This window comes from Mauremys reevesii, linkage group 3 (assembly GCF_016161935.1).
Source record: "Mauremys reevesii isolate NIE-2019 linkage group 3, ASM1616193v1, whole genome shotgun sequence".
NCBI classification, from domain to species: domain Eukaryota; kingdom Metazoa; phylum Chordata; order Testudines; family Geoemydidae; genus Mauremys; species Mauremys reevesii.
In genome coordinates this window covers 174065237-174090551 of record NC_052625.1, presented here as the reverse complement: position 1 = coordinate 174090551, position 25315 = coordinate 174065237, and the positions used below count along the sequence as shown (strand labels likewise).

General features: G+C 45.9%; 1 protein-coding gene across 3 annotated transcripts in view; it reads left to right on the top strand.

The window, feature by feature from the left end:
• Positions 1-25315, top strand: part of EIPR1 (EARP complex and GARP complex interacting protein 1) — a 172581-nt gene that overhangs the window by 67684 nt on the left and 79582 nt on the right. For all 3 annotated transcript variants that reach the window (XM_039530233.1, XM_039530230.1, XM_039530231.1), the window contains one exon: positions 20361-20517. In XM_039530233.1, coding sequence (XP_039386167.1) covers positions 20361-20517 — 157 coding nt within the window. The remainder of the gene's footprint in view (positions 1-20360; positions 20518-25315) is intronic.

Below are 25315 nucleotides of genomic sequence, written 5' to 3'. Positions count from 1 at the left end.
GTATTGGTATGATATAATTGTGAATTTATTATGAGTAGTGGTTACCTGTTATCTGCCTGTAAATAATGAGAACTCTGCGGTTTATATAGTTCCTGCTGCACATTGAAGCAATGAGCCAGCTGCTAATGATGGAGAATGACCTGTGTATGGACATGTCTGGGTTGGATTGTACTGTGTCTGGCAACTGTGTTTATCGTCGAACCACGCCTGCTGTCAAACGTGCTTATGCACATGCTTCCATCAGGATTTACAATAAGCTGCTGTATTACACACGCAGGAGCAGAGTGGAAGTGTATCTTCAAAAGCAAACATTTCAGTGGTTACATTTCATTAAACTGATTCTGGAATTTTTTTAAATACATGAAATAGCTACATGTACATGTTTTGAATAGGGTTTTAAAATTGTTAATTTACTATTAAGACAGAATAAGGAAGTATTTTACATCTTGCGATTGTAATAAGACATTACTTTATAGAGGCAATGTAGTTTATTTTCTTATGAGCAAACTATAAAGACTATAAAAGTATTATTTAGAATAAAGCATAATTGAAATAATTATTTCTTTTGAATTTCTCCATTTTATTCAAGGGGGGAAAGGATGTTTATATTCATTAATAAAGGAGAGTGATAAATCTGTTTGTCAATGCAAAGAATGAGGTTTCTGAAAAGTAGCTGTTTGTTCCTGTCATACAGAGAGCATTAATGGGCACCAGCTGGGCTCTAGCTATAGCAGCTACACCACTTCAGCTTTGCACAGCAAGAGCTGCTGTGGCAATGGTGCAGAAGTGCCTCCTGTGCAGATTTAGGAAGTATACACTTCAGTTGTTGTTCCCTGGGCAACAGAATAACTGCAGCCCAGCTGGCTCTGCACCACCTGAGCTGATCAAAGAGCAAACCCTGTCAGGCAGTGAAACTTCAGCTCCTCGAGCTCCAGTGTGAATATCTGCAGGCAATGATGTAGGAAGTATTGTCAATTGGGTTTCAAGGTTAAACATGGGGGAATGAAATGAAATGACAGGGAAGATTAGACTGAGAATGCAATTCTTACATACGTCTACTGTATACAGTTATTAATTACAGAAACGTATTACAATACATCTTATATACTAATATAGACCTAGAAAAATATGTTTTCCCTTTTTAAATTGTCTTGAAACAAAAGGCTAGAAATAGCCGGCTTATTGTTTTCTCATGGAAAAGGGGAAGTGATCATGGACAGCTTATTGTATGTGTTTAGTCAAGAATGATATAGGTTTAAATCTATAGTTGTATAAAATGATATAATTACGGAGGTCTCAGCAGATAGAACTAATCTGCATGTAAATGCTGTAAGTTCATGGCAGAAGTCAAGATTGCAACTGATGTATACATCAGAGTATACTTCTGTGGCAATGTGGATTTTATTCAGCAAGGGGCGCCAGAAGAATAAAAAGTAGATGATTGGAACAGCTGTGAATTGTAATGCTAGCTGACAAGTCCCTACATAATTGTGATCTAAATCCAGTTGAGTCTTTGCAGGATCTTTTTCTTTTTGTAGTACTCTCTTGTGTGTACATTTAATTTATTCCTAGGTTTTCTCTTTTATATTATGGCAGCACCTACTGGCGTCAATTTGGTCAAGGGTTTGTCAGTGCTTTCACATTTTAAAATCCTGTTTTCAAGAGGTTTTTTTTAATAAACTTTGCCATTAGAATTTTACTCCAGTCTGGAAACTGCAATTTAAAAAAAGAAATATTGGAACAGCTTAGTCAACCCTTCTTAATGTTTTCCCCTTATTTATGTTGTTTGTTCACTGCTTGTTTCTTCATACAGACCTTCCGATATGTTTCAACTCTGACCTGGGGGGACCATGTATAAGGTTAAGGGAATTGTTGAGTCTCTGCACTTGTGCAGGCCTGGGCTTCCCTGTGGGGACTGTAAACAAAGGGTTTCAATTAGTGCCAATTCTCATGGTGCTTTTTAATGATAGGCTCGCTAGTCTGTTACCAGTCCCCTGAGTCATCCTTGGGTCTAGCACAAGGGTCTCAAACACGTGGCCCGTGGAGTTATTTTCTGTGGCCCGCCATAGGCACCGACTCCACCGGCAACCAAGCTCCCCTCCACCTCCACCTCCCCTCAGTCCCCTCCTGAGTGCGCCGCGTCCCCCCTCCTCCACCTACAGCTGTTGGGCAGCGCTTAGGACTTTCCAGGAGGGATGGGGGAGGAGTGAGGATACGTCGCGCTCAGGGGAGGAGACAGAGAAGAAGCGGGGCGGGGGATTTGGAGACGGGGTTGGAATAGGGGCAGGGAGGGGGCAGAGTTGGGGCGGGAACTTTGGGGAAGGGGTTGGAATGGGGGTGGGGAAGGGGTGGGAAGAGGTAGGATGGGGCGGGGCCTCATAGAAGGGGTGGAGTGAGGGCAGGGCTGGGGGCTTTAACTGAAGTAATTCTAAAAGTAAATGCATGTTTTGTCATTTGAGTGAGGTGCATTACTGAGTGCTTATATTTTACTAAAACCCCTCTTCGCATTAGTTTTTAAAAAGTTAATACATTGACTTTTAATATAATATATTATATATATTTTTTCATTTTTTACTATACTTTTGTATCGTTGTATGAGAAGGTTTCAGTGATGCGGCCCTCAGGCCAATGTACTAGTCTTAATGTGGCCCTCACAATGATTTGAGTTTGAGATCCCTGGTCTAGCATATCTGAATTATGGAAATGCCCCCAGAGTAGTTTTGAAAGATAATTTTTGTATGTGCAGAACACAAAATATAAAGTTCTACTTTGAGTGCTTGCTCATGTCAATTCTATGCTAGGTGTGTGTGCGCCACATGCACAGTTGCCAGTTTTTTTTTCCCTTAGAGGAATCCATAGGGCTGGCCCTAGTGCCCCTGGAGCCCTGCACCTATGCACCGGTATAAGGGGTACCTCCAGTTCCTCACCCTCTCAGTTCCTTCTTACCATCCATGACGGTTGCTGAAATGGCTTCTTGCTCTTGTAAGGCTTGCTTTCTCTACTGGTTTAGTCTTCACTGTTTTTTTATATCGTTATACTTATAGTTATTTTAGTGTTACAGTATAGCTAATTGTCTCATTTGGAAGGGACATGTCCCAGGGACTCCGGGCTTAAAGCCGTGTTCCACCTGTGGCAAACCTATGTGAGTGACCTGACCCGCTTTCAGCCTGTCTGAAATGCCTTGGGGAAGCTCATGTCAAAGACAAGTATTAAGTTTTCAGGGATTCAAAAAGACACATACGTTCACCTGAAGGCTCTGCTAATGGAAGTATCTCTTAGACTGGCTTCGGAGCTGTCCTGCTCCAAATCAACTCCGAGTACTTTGTCCTCAGTACGAAGTGTGCCACCGGCACTGTGCTCTTCTCAGCACCGTTTGCCATCCTCAGTGCCGAAGAAGAAGCATAATAAACAACACACAGAGAGACTACACTCGCCGATGCAAAAGAGATACGCAAAGGGAGAGGTGATGAGACCTGTGCTGGGTCACTTGTCATCCCCAGAGCTGCAGTCAGCTCCAGCAACCCTGCTGAGGGCACCGAGCCCAATTTGTGACCTCCGCCTCCTGGGAAGAGTCGTGGCCTCTTGTGTCTCCAGGCACCCTCGACTCTGGAGGCTTTCCAGACTGTGAAGTACTTGCTGTCCCTCCTGGTACTGCCCACTCCCCAAGCGCCTGCTCCCGCCAAGTTCACAGAGGTAGAGGGGCGCATAGAGCTCATCGGAACTAGTGGTAGTAGCACCTTCCAGGGGTTGCATGGCCCTGCTGCAATAGTCCCCAGCCCAGCACAGTCACCAGCTCCCCAGCACCGCCTGGAGGCAGAACCAGGTACAGCTCTGCCTTGGTCTCTGGACGAAGAGTTATCGTTGGAGTCTGAAGTTGAGTTGGTAGTGCCACAGAAGAGGTACCGATTACTGGAATATGCATCAGACTTTGGCGCTACACCAGAGCATTGGCCAAAGCAGTGGCACTGTTGGAACCCGTGGAGGTTCCCCCCAGTACCTGGGCGCTTGTCCCAGTGGTTGTACTTGGTGGTATCTGAGAGGCGTACTGGAGCACTATCTCATCTGGAACGGGATGCTGATTACAGCACTGAGGTCGCAGAGGTGGAACAAGCTGAGGAGGAGGTATCATCCCCTCCTGTAGCACCAGCCACCTCATCATCGTCCCTGGACGAGGTGGTACCAGTCCCTTCCAACCTCAGCCACTGGATGATTTTAGGGCTCATTGAGAGCTCCTGAAGTGGGTCACCATGAACCTTGGGCTGGAAGTGGAGGAACTGAAAGAGTCCACCCACAGCCTAATTGACATCTTGGCTCTTGTGGCCCCCTCTAAAGTGGGGCAAGTTAAAACCCTCTGGCAATCCCATCTAAAAGGGTGGAGGAGGAGTACTATGTGCCTGCAATGGGATTTGAGTACTTATACTCCCATCCCCCTCCTGGGTCCCTGGTGGTGTTGGCAGCAATCAAAAGTGACAAGCAGGGGCAGCCCATGCCACACTGAAAAATAAAGAGACCAAGAGACTGGATTTCTTTGGGAGGCAGCCTACAGCTTCGCATATCAAACCAACAGGCCCTGCTGGGGAACAATGACTTTAATTTGTGGGACTCTGTGATCGGTTGGGTCACAGAAACCCCCTTGGGACTGCCACCAGATGTGCTGAGACTACCTCTGAGCCTGTTTTCCCTGGCAGCTTGGGACTTCAGTGTTGAGCCAGACACGCCAGTCTGCTTCAAACACAGACCCAGGTCTGAACCACGTCCCCCTCAAGCTGCAGGCTTAACTGAAAACAGCTTAAGAAGTGCTTCTGTCTCTAGCACCCAGACACTCAGTTCCCAATGGGGTCCAAACCCCAAATAAATCCGTTTTACTGTGTATAAAGGGTAAACTCACAAATTGTTCGCCCTCTGTAACACTGATAGAAAGATATGCACAGCTATTTGTTCCCCCAGGAATTAATTACTTGCTCTGGATAAATTAATAAGCAAAAAGTGATTTTATTAAATATAAAAAGTAGGATTTAAGTGGTTCCAAGTAATAACAGACAGAATAAAGTAAATTACCAAGCAAAATAAAACACAAACACGCAAGTCTAAGCCTAATACAGTAGGAAACTAAATGCAGGTAAATCTCACACTCAGAGATGTTCCAGTAAGCTTCTTTGCCAGACTAGACTTCTTCCTAATCTGGGTCCAGCAATCACTCACATCCCCATAGTTACTGATCTTTGTTCCAGTTTCTTTCAGGCATTTCTTTGAGGTGGAGAGGCTATCTTTTAAGCCAGCTGAAGACCAAATGGAGGGGTTTCCAGGGCCTTATATAATCTTTCTCTTGTGCGTGGAAACCCCTTTGTTCTTTTATGTAAAATCCCCTCAACAAGATGGAGTTTGCAGTCACCTGGGGAAGTCATAGGCCTATGAATGATTCAGCTTTTTACAGGCCAACACCATTGTTTATAAGTTAGTTTGAAAGTTCTCAGGAAAGCTCAGATGTGGATTGACGTCTCCCAAAGTCCATTTTTAGTTAAGTACTCCCAATTACTTGAATAACACCTTGACACTATGTTGACCAAATCTGTCTTATGTGCCCTACAGCAAACACTTTAAATACAAGCATAGAGCCAATGCTCATATCTTAAAATATGAAAATGATACATGCATTCAAATAGGATGAATATATTGAGTAGATCATAGCCTTTGCAAAGATATGTTACATGGCATATCTAGCATAAAACATATTCCAGTTATGCTTATAAGTGTAAATATGACATATTTCTATAAAGCATTATGGGGTGCAACGTCACAGACTCAGTGACCAATTTCAGAAACTCCTTGCCACAGGAATCTAAGCAGGAGTTTGCTGCCATCCTGGAGCAAAAGCAAAACTGGTCAGAGCCTCTCTCCAGGCAGCCTTGGATTCAGCCGACTTGGCAGCCTGAACAGTGGCAACTGTGGTCACGATGAGGTGATGTTCATGGCTCCAGTCGTCGGGCCTTTCCCACAAGGTGCTGCAGTTGGTCCAAGACCTTCCTTTCAAGGGCAATGCGCTGTTCTCTGAACAGAGGGCTGCCAAGCTGCATGGCCTGAAAGATTCAAGGGCAAGGCTACCTTCTCTGGGCTGGTACATGCCTATGTCCTCCAGGAAATATTTCTGGCTGCAACTGCCTCCCAGGTTCTCAGGGTCTCCCAGGCACAAACTCTATAGAAAGAAGGGGAAGGGCTATAAACACTGGCAGACCTTGCTTTCTGCCTCAGCCTCTCAGTCAGGCTTGGGTAGATCCGTAGTGTGTCTATTGATGGTGCGCCCAATGACTGCATACCTGGATCCATCCCCCCTTTTATTTTTGGACTGCTTGTTTCCTTTCCAGACTACATGGTCCCACATAACATTGGACCTTTGGGTGCTCAGTACTGTGTCAACTGGGTATACCCTGAAGTTTCTGTGCATCCCTCCTTTCCACCTCACAAACCTGTCCCTCTTCAGGGACCCTTTTCATAAGCAACTTCTCGCCCAGGAGATGCAAGCCCCCCTGCGTGTGGGAGCCATGGAGGAAGTTCCTCAAGATTTGAGAGGGAAGGGGTTTTGCTGTCAATATTTCATAATCCCAAAGGCCAAAGGGGGCCTCAGGCCCCCAAAACAAACAAACAAACAAAACCCATTTCTATGTAGTGATTGTAAATGGCTCTCTTTCAACCATTACTGTCCAGTCTGTAAACTTGTGGACCTGATGGTATTTGCTTACATATTAGGGAAGAATAATTCCCTCAACTGCAGAAATTAATGGGTGAAACTCTTTGGCCTTTGTGTTTGGCATTGAGGTCAAACTAGGTCAGTGATTTTTCAACCTTTTTTTTCATTTGCGGACCCCTAAAAAACTTAAAATGGAGATGCAGACCCTTTGGAAATCTTAGATATAGCTGCGCTCCCAGGTTGAAAATCACTGGATTGCAACAGTTCCTTTTGGCTTTAAACTCTATGAATCTATAATAGGTCCCATGTCACTTTTCATAAAGAGGAAGTCTCTCCCAGTGTCCTGATCAAATATATACATCTGGAATCAGTTCTGTGTTTCTTCGTTTGCTTCCAGCTCCTAGATGTTAGTGTAGCATTGTAGAGGCATGTCCAGAGACTACTGCATTATGTTTGGTTAAGTGGGTTGATTACTAAAGTAGTTCTCAACCAGGGGTATGTGTACTTCTGGGGTACACAGAGGTCTTCTGGGGGTACATCAGCTCATCAGATATTTACCTAGTTTTACAACAGGCTACATAAAAAGCACAAGTGAAGCCAGTACAAACTAAAATTTCATACAGACAATTACTTGTTTATACTGCTCTATATACTGTACACTGAAATAGAAGTACAATATTTATATTCCAATTGATTTATTTTATAATTATATGGTTAAAAATGAGAAAGTAAGCAAATTTTCAGTAAGTGTGTGCTGTGACACTTTTTTGTATTTTTATGTTTTTCTGGTTTTTATAGATTTTAAGTGTGAGGTGAAACTTGGGGTAGATAAGACAAATCAGACTACTGAAAGGGGTACAGTAGTGTGGAAAGGTTGAGAGCCACTGGATTACTGTACTGTAAAGCAGGAGCAGCAGCAGACTAGTAGCTAAGATTACACACATGTTTCTCCATTAACTCTTATCATTACTTATAACTTTCTGAAGTGTTCACCTTTTAGACTCAATTTTTTCTTTCAGCCTTGATCTCTTCTCAAAGGGGAATACTTTGAGTTGGAACAAATATTATTCAACTGTTTTGGAGTCCAAGAGGGAGCATGTTTGGGGTGAGAAAATAGGATACTTCACATGTTTACAACACATTCTTGTAACTTCTTTTTGAGCAGCTGTAGTGGTGGAAAATTGAAATATCATGGAAATAACTCTCATTGAGAAGTGCTTTTGAGTACTCCATTGAAAATTGGTATTGATTTAACTGAATTGTGACCCACTGAAAATTGCACTCTGTGCATGCCAGTACATTTTGCACTGAGTTTTCTCACTCTGTAAAGTGTGCAGCTAAACGAGGCCACGCTGTATATGTGCACTTAAGTAAAATAGATCTGCAGAGAAAAATGTATAGAAGGTGTACAGTGAGTGAGACAAGGGCTCAGTCTTGTAAGATGAGCAGGGAATGTGGCAAAGGTTCAGTAGAAGTCCTTGCCTCATTTACTGAGGTTTTGGTAAGGTAAGAGTTTCAGACCTCTAAGATTTACTGAGGGACTCTAATCTACAGACTTCTTAAGGTGAGCAGGAGAGTAGTTTCTTTTGAGTGTACCTCATAAGGTTCATGAAGATAGGTGTACCAATGGAGGCTAGTCAAAGAGAATTTCAGCAGGTTGTGTTAGTGTAAAAACAAACAGTAGAAGTAACTATAGCCGTATATTTACACATGGGCTACCACCAATGGTGATGAAAAGTCCTTTAATGTAGATATACTATGTGGCTGATGATTAAGTGGCTTAAAAGAAAGAACCTTAAAGGTCCAATGCAATAGCCTTGTATGTTTCAATTTTTATCTAAATATCAGTAATAACTCCTGTATTCATTTAAATCTCCACTTTTTGTTTTGTACTTTTCTAAAAATAAACAAAAATATTGAAAATTACATAGTTTTAGAAAGAAAAGATTTTCGGGTTTAAGTCAAATATATTAGAAATCATTATTTAACTGTGTAACATGATGAGTACTGCATGAGTATAAAGTTATAGAAAAAATGTTTGATATTGTATCTGAAAAATAGAATGTGAGAAGGTGGTAAAAAACTATTTGCATGTCACAACTGGTGAGAGTTAAGATTGTAGCAGAGATCTCCAAAGGGAATGCCATAGGTTGGCATCTTGCATAACAAAATATACCAGGGGTCGGCAGCCTATGGCACGCGAGCCAATTTTGCCTGGCAAGCGGCTGCCAGCCGGGGTCCCGGCCGCCGGCCCTGCTCAGCTTGCTGCCGGTTGAGTGAACGGAACCCCAGGCCGGCAGGAGGCTGAGTGTGGCTGGCGGCCAGGGCCCCAGACCAGCAGCAGGAGCATCCCCCGGCTCCCACCTCACCACGCTCAGCTTCTGCGGTTCCCAGGAGCGTGAGCCGCCAGGGTGCGGGGCCCTGAGTCTGCTGCAGGAGCCGCGGCGGTGGTGGCTCACACTCCCAGGAGCCGCAGAGCCGAGCGCAGCAAGGGGGAACCGGGGGGCATACGGGGACCACCGCCCGCATGCATCCGCTGCAGGAGCCCTCCGGGGGGGGCACCGGGCCACTGCCCGGGCAGGCACACCCCCTGGCTCCCCCCTCGGGTTCTGCGGCTCCTGGAAGTGTGAGCCGCCACCACCGCTGCCCCTCCCGCAGCTCCCCACCTCCCACTGCCTCAGCACTCTGTGGGGGAGGGGCTATGCAAACAACAGCCCGGCAGCGTGTTTTGCCTCTATGTGGAGCCAGCGTCTGACCGGCATGGGCATGGTTAGGGGAGTCCCGGGGGGCAGTCAGAGAGCAGAGGGAGGATTGGATGGGTCAGGAGTTCTGGGGGCCCTGTCAGGGGGCGGGGAGTGGTTGCATGGGGTGTGGGAGTCCCGGGGGTCTGTCTGGGGATGGGAGTGTGGATAAGGTTTGGGGCAGTCAGGGGACAGGTAGGGGGTAGGATCCTAGGGGGGCAGTTCGGGTGGGGGGGTCTCAGGAGTGGGCAGTCAGGGGACAAGGAGCAGGGAGGCTTAAGTAGGGGGTGGGGTTCTGGGGGGCAGTTAGGGGCAGGGGACCCAGGAGGGGGCAGTCAGGGTACAAGGAGCGGGGGGGAGGGTTGGGGGTTCTGATGGCAGTCGGCGTGGGAAGTGGGAGGGAGTGGATGGGGGTGGGGCTAGGGCAGGGCTCGCCCCTCTTTTTTGATTGTTGAAATATGGTAACCCTAGGCAAGGGGGGAGCGAGGGGGTGCATGGGGGCTGGTGCCCGCATACATCCACTGCAGCCTGTAGGAGCCCCCGGGGGCAGGAGGGGCGGCGGGGAGCGGCTGCTAGCAGCCCCCGCTAGCAGCGCCGCCGCCTTTGCAGGGCTGCTGCCCCCTGCATCAAGCCGGCTCCTCCATGGCTGGGGCTCGCTGCAGCTGCAGGCAGGACGCGCTGGCTCTCCGGTGCCTCCGGAAGGTGGCTCCTCCCTGCCGAGCTGCTGCAAAAGCCAGTGGTGGACTTGGGGCGGGGGCCACCAAGGTTGGGTGCGGAGGGCTTGCGGGGGAAGGGGGTGTCTGTGCACTGTCCAGGGAGTTCAGGGGGCGGGGAGGGGGGAACCTGGTCTGGAGAGCAGCCTCTGGGCACGGTTGGCCCCTGGAGTGCATAAAGGCTCGTTGGGATTTGCCCCTCGATGAACCGATGTGCCGGGGGGGGCGGCAAGGTGGAAGTTTTACCTAGGGCGCAAAATATCCTTGCACCGGCCCTGCCCCAGGGGGGTGCATGCACCCCAGGTTAAGAACCACTGCACTAAACTGATAAGATCAGCATTTTAATTTAATTTTAAATGAAGCTTCTTAAACATTTTAAAAAACTTGTTTACTTTACATACAACAATAGTTTATAGACTTATAGAGAGAGACCTTCTAAAAATGTTAAAATGTATTACTGGCACGCGAAACCTTAAATTAGAGTGAATAAATGAAAACTTGTCATACCACATCTGAAAGGTTGCCGACCCCAAAATATACATTTCTATTTGCTTGTAGGTGCAGGTTCACATCTTTTCTAAGGGAACAAGACAAGTTCAAGGGCTAAAGTGATACTGTTCAATAGTAGTAAGAATGGAAAATTTAAAATTATTAAGGTAATGAGAGACTTCCAAAGTAACCTGGGCATGAAACGTATGGATGTACGGTCACTTCTGTAAGTACTGTGCAGTTAGTGATCCCCTTGTTGTATATCCATTGAGAAGGTAGCTGTGGGAGTCTTGTTCATATGTGGGTTGAGCTATTTTATACTGAGTCTCTTGTAGATCTGTAGCTGCTGATTATTTGAATTGAGGAGTTATGACCCACAATAGAACTTTACTCCATCTGTAATAATGGGTTGACACGTTACAATCTATTCCAGGCCTTCCTGGCTCTTTCACCTGTTTTTAAATACCTTCTATAAAAGGGAAATTTAACCTGGGTTTAGACTAGGCATACATAAAATGACTTCAATGTGAGGCCATGAGAATTCCATTTCGGTTTCACACCTCTGGGAATGAATTGTTAGGTGTGTATAAGTACAATAAAATGAGTGTAAGGGAAGATGAAAAGTGCTCTGAATTAAGTTCTTATGCACCAGTGAAATCAGCGAAACATCTAATTTCAGCATACTTTCAAAATTTAAAAATAGAACTAGTAAGGCTTGCAAGGAACATACAGTTCTTGAGAATAGACCATAGTATGAAAGCTTGACACTGGCCCATCAGTTTCCGTGAGCATTTCCAATTCCAGCTATGAATAAAGTCTTTTAAGATCAGAGGGGTAGCCGTGTTAGTCTGGATCCGTAAAAGCAGCAGACTCCTGTGGCACCTTATAGACTAAACAGACGTATTGGAGGATGAGCTTTCGTGAGCGAATACCCATTTTGTTGGATGCATCTGATGAAGTGGGTATTCACCCCACAAAAGCTCATGCTCCAATACGTCTGTTAGTCTATAAGGTGCCACAGGACTCTTTGCGTCTTTGAAGATGATATGCTTGGGGATTTTGTGCATCTATTATGCAAGTTAGTTGTATAGTCCCTCTTTGATGCATGCTGTATTTCGTCCCCTAGCCACTTCCAAATGAAGTGAAGCTGGTGTGTAGTGTTACACCATTTTACACATGAAAATCTGAGCCACCTTTCTGCTTTAGACCTTTTAGCATCTGTTAGGTGCATACAAAAGCATTTGCCTTACAAAGTGAAGAGTTGCCATCCTTTAAATTCAGATTCTTCCATCTCCTTAGCATTGGGGAAACCATTTTTAGTAAATATTAAATTTTAGGAAATACTGTCATTACAGTGAGGTTGATGCTTTTTTCCATTATTGAGCGGGGAAGAGGGAGTAATCTCACAATAGGTCATTTTTAATCTTGATAAATAATGGATAGAAGTTTCTCATTTCAGTTTCTGTAAATTTGAACCAGAGATGGCTAAATAGCTGAATTACTTCCTCCTTTAGGTACGTCTACACGGCTGGTGGCAGCGAGCCTCCTAGCCCTAATCCACAGACTTGGGCTTGCTGGGCTCGGGCGCCAGAGCCCGAGATCCAGCCTGAGCCCTAACTTCAAAGCACTGTCTCCACAGCCATGTTCAGAGTGCTAGCTCGAGCCTCACTAGCCCAAGTCTGTCAGCATGGGCTGTGAGGGTCGCTGCAACAGGTTGTGTAGATGTACCTATAGTGAACAGGGACAAATGACTTCTCAGCTAGAGGGACCCCTTGTAAGTGTTTGCTAGTGTTCATGCTAACACTGGATTATAAAGATATGCACTAATGTAGAAAGCTTAGAACAGTTTAAGATGAAAATCGAATAGTTAAAAAAATTGCTGCTTCAAGTAAGTACTACAAAATAACAGCTATTAATACAGTAAATCTATCCTGGTCAAATTACATTTCAAAAAGATAAGCCTCTCTTGCACTTTGGGAGAACAAATGGCATCTGATATACATCATATCAAAGTAGATAAATAGCCTTTCAGAAGGGACACTGGATACTGGGCTCCAAGGAATGGCATAGCTAAGTCTGCAAGATGTGGTAGTATGATATATCTTTATGCTTTCACCACCCAGTGGAGTCTCCTGTGCATACAATAGTGAGGCACTTTTCCAGCTTGGTCTTGACAGCATTTATAGTTACTATAGTTAGATAGTATCTTTGCCCAGTTACTGCGCACACTTGAAACTTAAATGGGTTTTCTTTATTGGTAGCCGCAGGTAAAATTACTTCGGTGCTTTTGATAACTTTGCCCTGCTTCAAATTCTTCCTCTTTAGGTGCCTTTCTTTGCTATTAATAATTAGTTTTCTTCACTCTTCAAAGCATCTGTGTGATGTGCTGGCTTTTGCATTGTCTTGATGAAATCCCAAACTCATGAGACTAGCTTAAGTGGGGTTCCAACTGACAAGTTACACTAGCTTCCTTAGGGCTTGTCTACACTACAGGACTATTTCGAATCTACTTAAGTCGAATTTGTGGATTCGACCTTAATAAGTCGAATTTGTGTATCCATACTAAATACACAAATTCGAACTTCGGTGCACTGTGGGAACCTATCCACAGTTCCGCACTCCCGCTGCCCATTTGAATGCATGCTGGGAAAAATGTGTCGTCATTGAACCGTCAATCCCGCCCCCCTCCTCTTCCTTTTGGCGCGGCGAAAAAATGTTCGCGCCTTCTCTGGTGGGTTTACAGCGCGGCGCCACACAGCACTGCGAGCATGGAGCCGCTGCGATCATCGCTGCACCACCTCTTCCACAGTCAGATGCTGGTGGAGATCATGGTGGCAATGGGTCAAGTTCATGGTGTGAAACAAGCACAGACTGGTGGGACCGCATAGTGCTGCAGGTCTGGGATGACACAGAGTGGCTGCGAAACTTCAGGATGCGTAAGGGCACTTTCCTTGAACTGTGTGACTTGCTGTCCCTGCCCTGAAGCGCCAGGACACAAGGATGCGATCAGCCCTGACTGTGCAGAAGCGAGTGGCCATAGCCCTCTGGAAACTTGCCACGCCAGACAGCGCGAACCACTTTGGCGTGGGCAAATCTACCGTGGGGATTGCTGTCATTCATCGTTGAGAAACTGCTCTCTAAGGTCGTGACTGTCTGAATTGTCCAGGCCATGATAGATGGCTTCGCCGAGATGGGATTCCCAAACTGCGGTGGGGCTATAGTTGGGACTCTCATCCCTTTCCTGGCACCAGCCCACCAGGCCAGCAGTACATTAACCGAAAGGGCTACTTTTCAATGGTGCTGCAAGCTGTGGTGGACCATAGGACGTTTTACCAACATCAACGTCGGGTGGGCTTTCAAGGTTCATGACGCGCGTGTGTTCAGGAACACTGGTCTGTTTAGAGGCAGGCACTTTCTTCCCGGACCACAAAATAACGGTTGGGGATGTGCAGATGCCTACAGTGATCCTCGGGACCCGGCCTACCCGCTAATGCCCTGGCTCATGAAGCCCTATACAGGCGCCTTGGACACTGAAAAGGAACTCTTCAACTACCGGCTGAGCAAGTGCAGAATGGTGGTGGAGTGTGCAGATGGCGACCTTTACTGACTCGCTCGGACATCAGCGAAAAGAATATCCCGTAGTTGCTGCTTGCTGTGTGCTCCACAATCTCTGTGAGGGAGGTTGAGGCAAATCGCCTGGCTGCTGTTTACGATCAGCCAGACACCCGTGCTGAGAGAATATCCCAGGCATCAGGAGGCTTTGGAGCAGGGTAACCTGTGACTGTCCACTTGATTTTAAGAGAGCCTGATCATAAACCAAGTTTCGTTTTAAAACTAAGGACATGTTTTAGTAATTAATAATAAATCTTTCGTTGACTTTGCATTTCTGTTTATTCGTTGAAACATGGAAGCATTCTGTGCTGGTTAAGGTGTGCACTGATGGGTGGGTTTGCAGGAATGCTGTCCTTGGATAGGGGTTACCATGACGGCTGTGGGTTTGGGCGTTGGAAGGGGAGGTGTGGGGAAGGGTGAGTATCTGCCCCTGGATGAGGTCTCTTTTGGGGCTCGGGGCACCGGGGAGGATCGTGACTACGGGCACCGGGAGGGATCGGGACTACGGTCCAAATGCATGTGAAGGAAGCCTGCCTTTACATTCGGGGATGTCAGGCACCAGGACCCTGCACAAGCATACACATCAAGGAAAGACCGGGCAGCATACACCACACAGACTGTCCCTGGTGCCTAGTGACTGCAGTCTGTGTGTGCCCTGCAGTTGACCCTGCAGCCAAGTCTGTAGCATGGCACTGTGGGCACAGAACAACAGAAAGTCTTCTGACACCAGAAGCGTGGAAAAAACAGTCAGTAACAAAACCGCTTTTAGTGAAAACAGTCAGTAACACCAAACGCTTTTAATAATGTAATACACAGTGGGGTTTGACCTTGGAGTTGGGACTGGTGGATTCTGTAAAGAAAGAGCTTGTACAAATTTCCAGCGCGACAGGAGTCTCTAACATTCTCGGTGTGCTGCGGTGCAGGGACAGTTCTCCGTCTTGTCACTTTGGGTGAGGGGACAGGACTTCTTGGCGTTGGAGCGGTTGCAGATGCACTGCAGGGGCTCTCTCTCCTGACTGCGGTCTTGCAGAACATCGCCTGCTGGTCTTCCTGCCGCCACCTATCCTCCCGTTCCAGGTGTGTGCGATGCTGCTGACACAGGCTCTCCTCGACTGTCTCTGCTCTGCCGCTCCCGCTCTGAGCTGGCCATCAGTTCCTGGAACATGTCGTCCCTTGTCTTTTCTTGCTGTGTGATGTGAAAAAGTAGGTGATTTCCTTGAACACATACATGTTTGCCAACAGTAAACACAGTCTAGTCAGTTTCAGTTAACAAGACCAAGTCTCAGGAGATCTCAGAACTAGTCCGAGATTTCGAATACTCTCATAGGCGGCGCCATTGCACTGAAAGATAGCTGCATCCCTCTTGCACAAAGTCCTGGTAAGCCTTACAGTACATACTGCTTATCTGTTACTGGTTAGCTGTGCTCTCCTGCTAAAGGCAATGTGCAAAGCAGAAAGGATAAGCGATCAATGCATGCTTGTTCTCTGTGGACTTCATTGTTATGCAACCTAATTGTAAACCATTAACAATAGTAACACTACACTAATTGCCCTACTTAGATGCAGTATTTGCAGACCGAGATCACGACCAGGACCATATGCAGCAATGCTAGTAGAGCGATGGTTCCACTCTATATTCGGATGTCCTGGCGTGGAAGAGTCTGCTTCGACTATTTTTCTATCCCCCTTTGTGTGGACCTTCTCTTTATATAGTTTAATATATATTATAGTTTAATATTTAGACTGTTTTAATTTGTAAATATTTAGAATTTCTTAAAGTCCATTTGTGTGGACCTTCTCTTCATATACTTTAATATATATTATAGTTTAATATTTAGAATTTTGTAAATACTGTTTCTATTTTTCTATAACAATGTTATAAAAATAAATGTTTATTTCCATGTCGCGCGCGCCGTCCTCTAAAGACCCTTCCTCATCTTCCCCTCCCTCGAGTCCACCGTCACTGGTGGGGCACTCTGACTTTTTGACCCCTTGTCTTAGGTCCTTCACTTACACAGCGATCAGATCCTGGACTTCGGTCACTCCATGCTGGGGACCTCTTTCTATTCTGGGATTGCTCATTTCCTGTGTGCTGGGCAGAGAATCCAAGCTCGGACTGCTGTCCAGAGCGTCAACAGAGTGGTGCACTGTGGGATAGCGACCAGGCCTTAGACTCAACATTGCAGAGATACTCAGAGGTTAAAATTAAGATCCCAGATACCCCTTTTGCGGAGCTTAAAATCCTGTCTTTGCTGAGGTGAATCGAACAAAATCATATAATAAAATCTTATGCTTCAGGGCGTAAACTGATCGTCTGCAGGGTTCTTGAAGGAATTTTTCCCTTTGCACAATTGGCCAGATGTATTCTGGTGGGGTTTTTTTTTGTATTGTTTTTGTTTTGGTTTGTTTTTTTTTGCTATCTTCTAAAGCATCAAGGTTTGGCTGCAGCTGGAAATATGGCACCAAATGGGGGTGCACTGAAGTGGTAAGGAGAATTCTCTTATATGCTTGACAGATGAGTCTTGCTCACATGTTCAGAATATGGGTTAACTTCAGAGTGTTCAAATTCGGATCACAATCTCTGCTGGACTCCTCAGTTCCACAGCCAGCTTTTCTACTTTGGGTTTCATGGAACAGGAAATTATCAGAGTGCAGTTGTTCTCCACCATGTTTTTCAGTAAATAATAGATAGTGTGAAGCTGCATATGGGCACTGTCTCAGTTAACCAGCTCATTTAGGGTAGACTCTTTTCTGGTTATAGCCATTGCAGTCTGGAGATGATTGAAGGAAAATGTCTGTTTTTTAGACTATAAGCTCTTCAGGTGGAGACAAGCCTTTCTGTGTATGTTTAGTGCCTAGCACACTTGGATGCTACTGTAACGCCGACAGACCCTGGTCGTCAGCGGGCATGATCGAACCTGGGACCTCTGGAGCTTAGTGCATGAGCTAAAAGCCAACTGGCTGTTAACTGTAGGCTCTCTAAGTGGTCTTGATGCTACTAGATGGGATAGAACACCACACCTAGAAGGTGTGTGGGTTACACTACTGTAATCTAAATAATAATAGTGGATCATCTAGTAGACCCAGACAAAGAAATGAAGTGATGTTAAAGAGAGTTTAAATTTGTTAAAGCAAAAAGTGGTAATGTGCTGGTCTGCCTCACCCTTTGATTTGGGGGGGGGGGGGGAGGGGAGGGTAGGAGGAGTTTGCCATGATCTTTACCTTTAGACAAACTTAGTCATAGGTGGTTTGCCACAAAAAAAAAAAAAAAAACAAACCACCACCACTTCTACCAAAGACTATACCTAACTCGCCACTCTCCCAAATTCCTCCCAAAAGAATCTAGCTGAAAATCACTTGCCATTTTCTCCCCACAGGTGCTATGGATCTTAACCCTAGTTAAGACTCTCCAGAGTCTATGTGCCATGGCCTCTTCTGAGCTTCTTACACCTTTCATGGTTCTCTGTGCATCTCAGTGGTAGTGAGACAGCCTCCAGGTGCTTGCTTTTTTTTTTTTCTTTTTTTTGTTTTTTTTACAATATGCTTTCTCATAGCTGATACTGAGTACACAAACATAGCATTCTCAAGAATGATGTCTTCACAGAACTTACTGACATTTAGCCTAAGTGGGTAGTTTTTTATTTTTATTTTTATTTGTATAGTGGAGCTGCTTAGTGTGTTAGGTGCACTGCTTTACCATTTGGTAAGAAAAATAGCAATATTGAGTTGCTTTTTCTTTTTTGTTCAGTACCTACATTGAATTGAAGTGGGGAATTTGGTATACTATTAGGTGAGTTTTAAATATTGATCAGTCACTCGGCATGCACTACAATTAGAACAGGTCTCTTTGCATAGCAACAGACAAAAGGGGATTGTCCAACACTGTCGTGATTCCAAATCGCCTCTTTGACCAAATTCATGTACAAATTCTAGACTCTGTTTTTGTCACAACCCGAGTGTATACATTTGCCAGATAACAAGTTCTGAAGTCTGCACAGTAAATTAAGCCTCCCCTTTAGCCATCCTCCTTTTGAAGTGATTATCATCATCTTCCATTGGTCTTTCCTAATTTCATCCAATTTTTATGTAGTTACTTTTCGTGTATCTCACAGATAACTAAGATTTCTTATTTATTATTATTTATTTTGGATTAAATGCTTCCCTCTTCTGTCCCTGGGGAAGTAGTTTGTATGTCTTATTTATATATATTTGCTTCAAACTGCTTTGTAATATGGACTTGTTTGGTTTCTGTATCCATGTTGCTGACATCTTAGTCCAAGATACTGTTTTGTAGTACAGTTGCTCCTGTTTCCTTTCCCTTAATTCTCAAAGTCAGCAGAATCACCTCAGTTCATAGCTCCAGACTAAAATCAGTCATATGTACTCAGAAAGAAGTCCCATGTCTCTCAGTTCCTAATACAAAGCGACTCTTCAAAGGAAATGTTTTTTTAAAAGTAACCATTGCTTACCTATTGGATTTTCACACAGACTATTTTAATAGGGATTCAATCTTCCCCAAACTGCCCCCCAACCCAATCCCCTACTATTAGTGGTCTCCTCACTATTGCCATCAATGGTAGGATTTTTGTGTGCAGCAGTATCTTGTACTGACCTGCTGTTCCAGGGGTGGGCAAACTACAGCCCACGAGCCGGATCTGGCCCGCCAGCCATTTTCATCCGTCCCTCAAGCTCCCGCTGGGGAGCGGGATCTGGGACTTACCCCACTCAGGTGCCCCAGCTGGGGAGCAGGGTCTGGGGCCGCTCCCATAAACAGCAGTATGGCCCCGCTCTGGCTCCTGCTCTGCACACTGCCCCCACCCCAAGTGCCACCCCCGCAGCTCCCATTGGCCGGAAACTGTGGCCAAAGGTTGCTGCAGAGGCAGCGCCTGCAGACAGGGCAGCGTGCAGAGCCGCCTGGCTGCGGTTCCGTGTAGGAGCTGGAAGGGGGACGTGGCCGCTGCTTCCAGGAGCCGCTTGAGTTAAGTGCAGCCCGGAGCCTGCATCCCTGGCCTCCTCTGGAGCCCCAACTCCCTGCACCAGCCCTGATCCCCTTCCGAACCCCTCCGCCCCAACCTGCAGCCCCCTCCTGCACCCTGAACTCCTCATTTCTGGCCCCACCCTGGAGCCGACAACCCCAGCCAGAGCACTCACCCCCTTCCACACCCCAACCCCAATTTTGTGAGCATTCATGGCCCGCCATACAATTTCTATTCCCAGATGTGGCCCTCGGGCCAAAAGGTTTGCCCATCCCTGTGCTATTCCCTTGTTGACCTTGAACCAGATTCTCTGTTGCATAGCAATTTGCACCAGTGCAGAGTGGTTGCAAATTATTGCCATTCTGATCTAGTAATGCTTACACCCACTTTGCACTAATGCAAATGGCTACACACGGTGCAGGGTAATGAAGATGGGCTGCACAACATTCTTTTCCCTATAGTGCTGATAGACTGCTTTCAGAGCTACACCTATATTTTGCTACATCATCATTTTTTTAACGGCAAATTTAAGCATAAAGGGGTTTAAAGAGCTGTTGCTGCTTTTTTTAAAAAAAAATAAATAAATCCTGTATTTGTCTTTTTTGGAAACTGTGTTTTTACAGCTGGAATTAAAGGAAGGAATTTGAATGCGAATATGTTTAGAGGAGAAGTCTTTTTGAAACAGTCTTTCACCTCAAAGGATGTGACTTAGTGCCATACATGCAAACTGGGGATAACCCAGCAAATCCACGTGAAGAAATTTTAAAATTGTGGCTAAATTATTACTGTTAAGGTGCAAATTATACACTTGAGAAGGGGTCATTTTCACTTCTAACATTAATTAAAAGGAACATATGGGGAATGGGGCTTGGAAAATTTGTTTTCATCAGAACTGAATTTTGGCTTTAAAACATGGAAAAGTGGGTTAAATGTATGCTAATTATGAGTTCTGCGGTGAACTGATTGCTGACTTGAGGTCTGCACCTTTATCTGTGTTGTATGTTCTTTGAATTCAGCTTAATATAATATTTTAAATATTTTAAACAGCAGATGTGCATTGCTTAAAGATTTGCATAGATGTTGATGTATGTATACAGTATGTCTCCTGTACAATGATCTGTTGACATTATCCTCTGTTGCTTAGCTTCAGACAGTAAAGTCATGACATGTGCGGCTGTTTGGAGGATGCCGAAGGAATTGGAATCAGGCAGTCATGAATCCCCTGATGATTCATCAAGCAACACTCAAACCCTGGAGCTACTCTGTCACCTTGACAACACAGCCCATGGCAATATGGCCTGGTAGGATTCTGCATATTTTATATTCCCAGAAAAAGCCTAAAGCCCTGTGCTGTTAGTTTTGTGCAGATTTATATTGTAGAAACTGGATTACAAACTTTAAAACTATTCTATCTTAAAAAATGGTACAAATTGATTTTTTGGTCCCAGATGTTTCATAGATTAAAAACATGATAGTCCTTGCAAAAAACACATCCTGTAAAAAGCCTGTGTACTGTTTTATTGTGCCTTCCCCCCCTTTCATACAAAACCTTTGTTGCACACAAACAGGTGCTCTACTTAACATTTTAGGCTTTGTTGAGAATATAATTTGGATTTTGCATTTTTATCTTTGTTTTTCTGGCTGCATTTTGCTCTATTTGGTATAAATATAAGTAATTTATTGTTTATTGGGGGGAGATTTGATTATGTTACATAGTTCCTCTTTATTCTTTTCTGTCAACTAAAAATTTATAATGAGGTCTGGAATATTGCAGTTTGTTATCATAGAGGTCCTTTTCATTATTTGATTGAGAGAGTGAAATTTGCTCACCGTATATTCATGAGCACTTACCTGTGTGAGTATCTGTATACACCTCTACCCCGATATAACGTGGTCCTTGGGAGACAAAAAATCTCACCGCGTTATAGGTGAGACCACGTTATATTGAACTTGCTTTGCCCCCCCCGCCCCGTTCCTTGTTCCCTGACTGCCCCCTCCAGAGACCCCTGTCCCTAATCACCCCAGGACCCCACCCCATACCCAACCCCCCTGCTCCCTGTCCACTGACTGCTCTGACCCCTCTCCACAGCCCCCGCCCTCTGACAGGCACTCACGGGTCAGTGGCGGGAAGCGGAGCAATGTGGCCCCAGCCTGCTCCACTCCGCCACTTCCCAGCTGCGGCGCTTCACTTCCCACCGCCAGTGAGTGCGGGGAGGTTGGGGAAAGGACGCCTCCCGTACTCACCAGTGGTGGGAAGCGGAGCACTGCGGCTGGCAGCTGGTGGAGCGGACTGGGGCCGGGCTGCTCCACTTCCGCCGCTGCCGGTGAGTGCGGGGGTATCCCTTGCCCCAAGCCCCCTCCCCCGAGCGACTCAGCTGGGGCCGGGGCGAGGGATGCGGAGCAGGCTGCTCCTGGCCCCCCGCTAATCCCCTGGGCCACTCTGGGACTGCGGGGCCCCCCCACACAGCTCCTGCCTCCTAAACACTAGGAGGGAGCCCCTGACCGCCCCTGAGACCCTCTGTCCCTTAGCCAACCCCTCGGCCTCAGCCCGGCACCCTTAACACACTGCTCAGAGCAGCGTGTCAGAGCTGTACCGCGTTGTATGCGAACTCGTGTTATATCAGGTCGTGTTATATCGGGGTAGTGGTGTAACATGTTTCTGTGCAAGGCAACAGAATGTTGACACTCAACCCATAGGTCATAACAGCATGGTTTGGCATCTGCTATGACTTCTGGGCCATTTTCCACTCCTACGCCAGCAAGCAGAGTACTAATTGCAGGAGAACTCTCTGCACTGGCTAATATTGTTTTTGTGTGTGTGTGTGTGTGTCAGACAGAGCATTGAACAAAGGACCATGATCTCAGAGTGTTCAGGCCCCTTGCACTACCACCACTAAGAAACTTTGAAGATACCACCCAAAAAAGGGTGAATGAGGAGGGAGAGGATGAGACATGGGAATTGTAAATATGATACAACATCTTTCATACATTGAACTGGACAGTGCAACATAACACACTTATGCTGTGTCAGTTGTTGCTTTATGACTTTCTTGTGGGAGTCTATTGAAATTGCATCAAAGGAAATAGCACTTTGATTCAACCCTATTTCCTCAAATTCTCCCCCTTCCTTTTAGACTTTTTTGTAAGATGGGTTTAAAAAGCTCCTGTGCTGCACAGAGGTGAAAGATAAAGCTGGAGAATTGCCATCAGCAGATCTCACCTACTGTTGACTTCCTCCACTCAGTTAGAGGACCCAGAGTGCACTAGTCTCACCTCTATCCCCTTCCCAAACCCCACTAAGTCTCTGAAGCTCTACTGCTGCTGTCTTGGGGAGTGTGTTAACCTTTTGTTTGCAGTCCTTTATCTAGCTTTCAAGCCATGTAACAGGCCTTATATCTAAGACAAGTATAATTTAAACTTCAAGTTAACATTTTCTGAGGCCCTATAAAAATTGCTTGACTAATTATTTTTATATATCTATCAATTTTGCAATTCAATAAAAAATGATCAAGTTTTCAATCCTATTATTTTTGGTTGGTTTAGTTTAGTTTATTTTTCTTCAGGCCATATTGTGGAGGCCCCTCATTGGAAACCCAGTGAAACTACTTGAGTGATTAGGTACTCACTAGGGTTTGCTCACTAGAGTGTGCATTGGTTCCAGAGTTTTGACCTTTATCAGTGTCTCTGCACAGTTATTTTTTTAAGGAAGTGCCTGGGTAGTAAACCTGCAAAGTTTGGATTCAGACTTTCAGAGTTGGTGTGGGTACTGTTTGAAGCACTGAGGGTGGGCAGGCGTAGGCCTACCCAAAACAAAAGACCTTCCCCCTCAATTAACAATGAGGAACCACGGACCCAGGCATCAAGAGGATAAAAAAACAGGATCAGGAGTGACATCAGAGGGTAATAATGAGGGATCATTTGGGGACGGGGACGCACCAAGCAGAGAACGCCAGACAGCTCCCACTGCTCCTCAAAGGAATCTAAGGAGTCAGTGGATGCTCTTCAGAGGAACTCTGCCCAGAGATTTGAGCAGATAAGGGACCGGAATTAGGCCACATAGTCACAGAGCACCCGCGCCCCGTTCAGCTTCCTTCTCCTACTGTGATGGATGGCTGACTTGGCCAGCACTAGGAGGAGGTTGATTATGAGGTCTCGTGACTTTGTGGGCCCATGGATGTGGTATACCGGTGTGGAAGACAGTGCAGCCAGAATCTCCGTAAGAGGTTCTACACAAGCCAGAAGAGGGTCTGCAATCTGACACACTTTACATAGAAGTATGCCAGGGTCTCCCTCTGGCCACAGAAAGGACAGATGTCAGGGGAGTTCTTGAACCATGCCAGGTACACGCCTGTGCTCATGATTCCATGAAGGTGCCACCAGCTAGTATCCCAGGAGGGCTGTAGGACCAGTGTAGCCGGGCCCTCCTTAGGTGGCAGCAGGTCCTGCCATTTGGCATCGGGGCGGGACATCAGGGCAAAGATATGGATGGTGTGAAGCATGAGTGCATACCGATTGTTTCCTGGGTGTGTTTCAGAGGCAGATTGGCTGAACACCATCCAGCCAACTGAGGTTGCAGGAGAAGGGCCTGAAGGCAAGGTCTGGAGGGCCAGCTGATGTGGGTGCAGTCGGGGTATGGGTGTGGCTTTGGTAATTTGTCTAGGTGCTTTAAGTTCAGAATCATTTATAATTAGTTTAGTAAGGATTAAAACTAGTAAATAGTACTATATTTAAAGTCCTCCTTCCTTGTAAGAGACTACCCAAAGGTATCCCAAATAATTTTACAATGTTAAATTACCTTTATTAATTGAACACCTCTCTAGTTTGACCAGAGACCAACCAGAATTGGGCCAAGATAGAGTAGCATCCTGTCCTGAGATCTCCACTGAAACACTTTGGCCTTCAGTGCCTACACAAGTATACACAAAGATCTGGTGTATAAGGGACTCTGCACTTTGCATCATTCAAAATATTACTTTTCAGATTTTATTCTGAAACACAAGGCAGTAGTGTGCAGTAAAGCTGTGGGTTTATTTACTTTGTGGGGGGGAGCAGGAGCAGGGAGTCGTTAATTGAATCATGACAGCTCTTGAAATTGCACACTTGAGGTGATGGCAGATTTTAAATTTTTTTAAGTCAAGTTTTGAAATGAATGCTTGGAATGAAGATTAGAAAGAAGATTGCAATTATTGAATCTCTTTATCTACATTTTATAAGGAAAAGAAAAGGAAAGAGAAAAATTGAAATTTTAAAATGTGCTTGTAACGTTCTTCTTTGAGTGATTGCTCATATCCATTCCAGTTAGGTGTGTGCGCGCCGCGTGCACTTTCGTCGGAAGACTTTTACCCTAGCAACCCCAGTGGGTCGGCTGAGTGCCCCCTGGAGTGGCGCCATAACGGCACCGCATATATACCTCAGCCAACCCACCCGACCCTCAGTTCCTTTTTACCGCCCGTGTCGGTCGTTGGAACAGTGGAGTGCAGCTTGTCTGACCTCCGCTTCCCTAGGTTCCTCATAGATTTTCTCTGTAAAAATTTGTACATAGTTACTATCTTAGCTTAGGTTTTCTTCTTTTTGATAGTTTAAAATCAGTTTAGTGTTAGATAGTTAGCGGGTTCGGGGGTTAGCCCCACCCGCACCCGGGACCGGAGCGTATGCCCGGCTCCCCGGGTTTCAAGCCGTGCTCGGCCTGCCGCAGGCCTATGCCTACAGGAGATCCTCATAGCTCCTGTTTGAAGTGTTTAGGAGAGTCGCACTTATCTACTAAGTGCCCAATTTGCAAGGCTTTCAAGCCTGGCACAAAGAGGGAAAGAGACATTAGGCTTAAACAACTCCTAAAGGAGGCAGCCTTAACCCGGCGGCACCACCCGCTGTCCCTCTGGACTCTCGCAGCGCCGCCACGGCGCCGGGCCACTCTGCTGTGCCACCGAAAGCACCATCGGCACCGAAACCAGCACAAAGACGCTCTCTCTCGCCGAAGGCGAAGAAGGGAAAAGCCGCTGCCTCTACGGCACCGCCGGCTCCGAAGCACCAGAGTGTGCCCCGTCTGGACCGCCTGGCACCGAAACCTGCCGCGGCACCGGTTCCTCCGCCGCAGACGCT